Genomic DNA, 2863 nt, shown 5'->3' with positions numbered 1-2863 from the left:
CTCTGTGTTTACATGCTATTTGAGTCCGGGGTACCGTTCGTCAGTGAATCAGGGACCTTACAATGCCTCCACCATTGTCTTCTGTATTTTAAATTTTAAGGAAGGGCAATTGCAAAGCTTCCCTTTCTCCAGAGTGCTGGGACTAAAGACCTGCACCACCATTCCTGGCTCCACATTCCGGAAGGAATCTACTCTCCTGCAAGCCTTTGAGGGGCTACCAAAATGTCCCAAACAGACCAGTTTCACTCAGTGGGAAGTTCCCACTGCTGTCTGACTTGCGACTGTGCCGTTTTCTTGTGTCATTTCCTTACAACAGAAAGCAACCATGCTGTCCCGGTTTTCTGTGTGCTTTCTCCCACCACCACACATTGCAGGAAAGCAGCTTTGCAATGGGTAGTTTGGTGTGTTCTTTGGGCTTCAGCCCTTTTCCATCTAAAGCCAACCTCTGCTCAGTTCATACAACACCAGAGCTGCCCAACTCTGGAGCCTCCATTTGCCTTTTTGACACTCTGCTGGGTGCCCTCCTCCTCCCCCACCCCGTGGTGTGGAATTACAACATAGTCCTCTCTAGGTTTTTCTCTCCAGATGAAGTCTCTAGTCTTCTAGTCAGTGTTTCTCCACCTGTGGGTCACAACCCCCTTGGCTGGCCTAACGATCCTTTCACAGGGGTCCCCTATCAGATACCCTGAATATGAGATATTTATGTTACAATTCATAACAGTAGCTAAATTACAGTTAGGAAGTGGCAATGAAATACGTTTATGGTTGGGGGTCCAGAAACATGAAGAACTGCTTTAAATGGCCACAGCATTAGGAAGGTTGAGAACCATGGGAGAAGAAACTCCAAAACCACAGCAGAGGCAGCCACTCCGAAGAACAACGCCTTTAGCTTGCTGGGTCCCACTCCTATCTGTGGAGCAGTGAAGGAGGGGGAGGGGAGGAGAAGGGGAGGGGAAGGAACAGCGCAGGAAAGACCATTCTAATAGCTTATTTAACCTCTAAGCCCTGAGAGTGCTTCTAGCACTTTCGATGGTGACATTTCTCTTTCATCCGGGCCGGTATGCCAGGTCAGAGTATCATTAGCAAGTTTTTATGGAGCAGGAAGAGGAGTCAAAGGTCATCCCACACCCCACAGGAGGAGGGAGGGGCTCTGCAGGAATCTGTTGTGAGGGTTCCTTCCATTCCCTTTTATCTCTAACAGCAATTATCACACTCCCTTGCTAAGGACTTGGGAAAAGGAAGGATTCCAGAGAAGGTGGGAGAATGAAAGGACAAGGGGCAGGAATATAATCAACATATGAGAGTAAATATACAATTGTGCGTGTGTGTGTGTGTGTGTGTGTGTGTGTGTGTGTGCGTGTGTGTGTGTGTGTGTGTGTGTGTGTGTGTGTGTGTGTGTACACGTATATATGAAATTGTGAAATGGTTTTTTTTAACCAAGTATTAATATTGTGCCAGTGGCGGTCAGAGGACCTCTCTACGGAGTTAGGTCTCCCCCTCCACGGGCTTCCCACGTTTGCACCACAGGCTCTTGGACATACAGAGCCACCTCTAGGGCCCTAAATAATAACATTTTAAAAACAGGGTTCCCTCAACATAGTCATCAGTAACAAAACCAGGGATGACAATGCAATTCCACAACAGGCAGGTAGGGGAGTATCCTAACAATGTTACACTGCCTCCCACTGCCAGAGAGGACTGGCCTGGAGACTCCTAGTGACTTCACTACCCACTCAACAAAGTTGTTGCCTCCCCTCCAGCGTCTGGGGCGCGCTTGGTCCCCCAAATCCACCTCCTTCCATTCATCCAGTGCGGGGGGGGGGGGGGGAGTTTATTTCCACTTCTTGAATCCGTTTACAAAACCAAAGGGAGGCCGGGGCACGTGCGGGCCGGGCGGGCCTGGGCGTCCCCTAGTCGGCCGCGCGCGCGCGTTCCAGCACGAGCAGCGGGATCTCCTCCAGGCCCTCGGGCCGCTCCCCTCGCCGCAGGTAGCGCCGCCGCCACTTGGCCAGCCTCTGCAGCAGCCTCTGCAGGCCCGGGGGTGTCCACGCGCTGCGCTCCTGCGGGGCCGCGGCGCCCGACCGCGCGAACTTGCCCTTCCTCCGGCGCGCCCCGCGGGCTCCACGCGCGAACAGGCGCCGCCAGCACCAGAAGCCGGAGCCGCCGTCGCTGGACGTCCTGCGCGCCGCCGCCTCGGGCTCCGCGTGCCTCGCGCCCCGCTGCAGGCGCGTCACCTTCTCTAGCAGCTCGTGCTGCACGCCACCGCGCCGCGGGCCCCGCGCCTCCGCCATGGGCTGCCCTAGGGCCGACGATTCGGGAAGCCGCGGGCCGCGCAGATCTGCCGAGCCCTCCGGGACCCCAAAGGACCAGCGTCTCTCCGGAGGTGGCCTCCAGGGGATGTGTGCCCTTAGCCACCCCCAACCCTTCGGGTTAAGTTGCCAAGGAAACGTGGAGGATGACTCCACAATGGCAGAGTTCCTCTAGAGAAAGCCCTAGAATCCAGAGACACCCACCCCCAGCACCCTGCGGTCAATGCGTCATAGCCAAGCTCAGTGACACCGTGTGTAAGACCAGCTCTTGGGAGTTCAAGGTCAGCTGGGGTTTCTAGTGAGCCTCTTTCTCAACCAAAAGAAACAGAAAGGGTGTGGGGACTGAGTCCTGACACAATGACTTCAGAAATAATGAGAGGGGATCTTAACAGCCTCTTAACTATTAAGCCACACTGAACAGAGCCTGGGTCTTTGGCTGTGTTGGCCTTGAGGTTTAGGCCTTATGAATGGTGTGTGTGTGTGTGTGTGTGTGTGTGTGTGTGTGTGTGTGTGTGTGTAATGTGTATGTAATTTAGCATGTGTTTGGCAAAAAG

At 54.1% G+C, this 2863-nt stretch overlaps 1 protein-coding gene across 1 annotated transcript; it reads right to left on the bottom strand.

The window, feature by feature from the left end:
* Positions 1-1910: 1910 nt before the first annotated feature.
* LOC308427524 (uncharacterized protein C1orf202) lies at positions 1911-2291 on the bottom strand (the record flags this gene model as incomplete). Its single annotated transcript, XM_080925663.1, has 1 exon — positions 1911-2291. One exon carries the CDS (start codon positions 2289-2291, stop codon positions 1911-1913), a length of 381 nt encoding a protein of 126 aa, XP_080781789.1.
* Positions 2292-2863: the final 572 nt, after the last annotated feature.

Source organism: Micromys minutus (assembly GCF_963924665.1).
Source record: "Micromys minutus genome assembly, chromosome: 1".
Lineage (NCBI taxonomy): Eukaryota > Metazoa > Chordata > Mammalia > Rodentia > Muridae > Micromys > Micromys minutus.
Note: the sequence above shows the minus strand (reverse complement) of the source record. Positions and strands in the feature narration are given on the sequence as shown.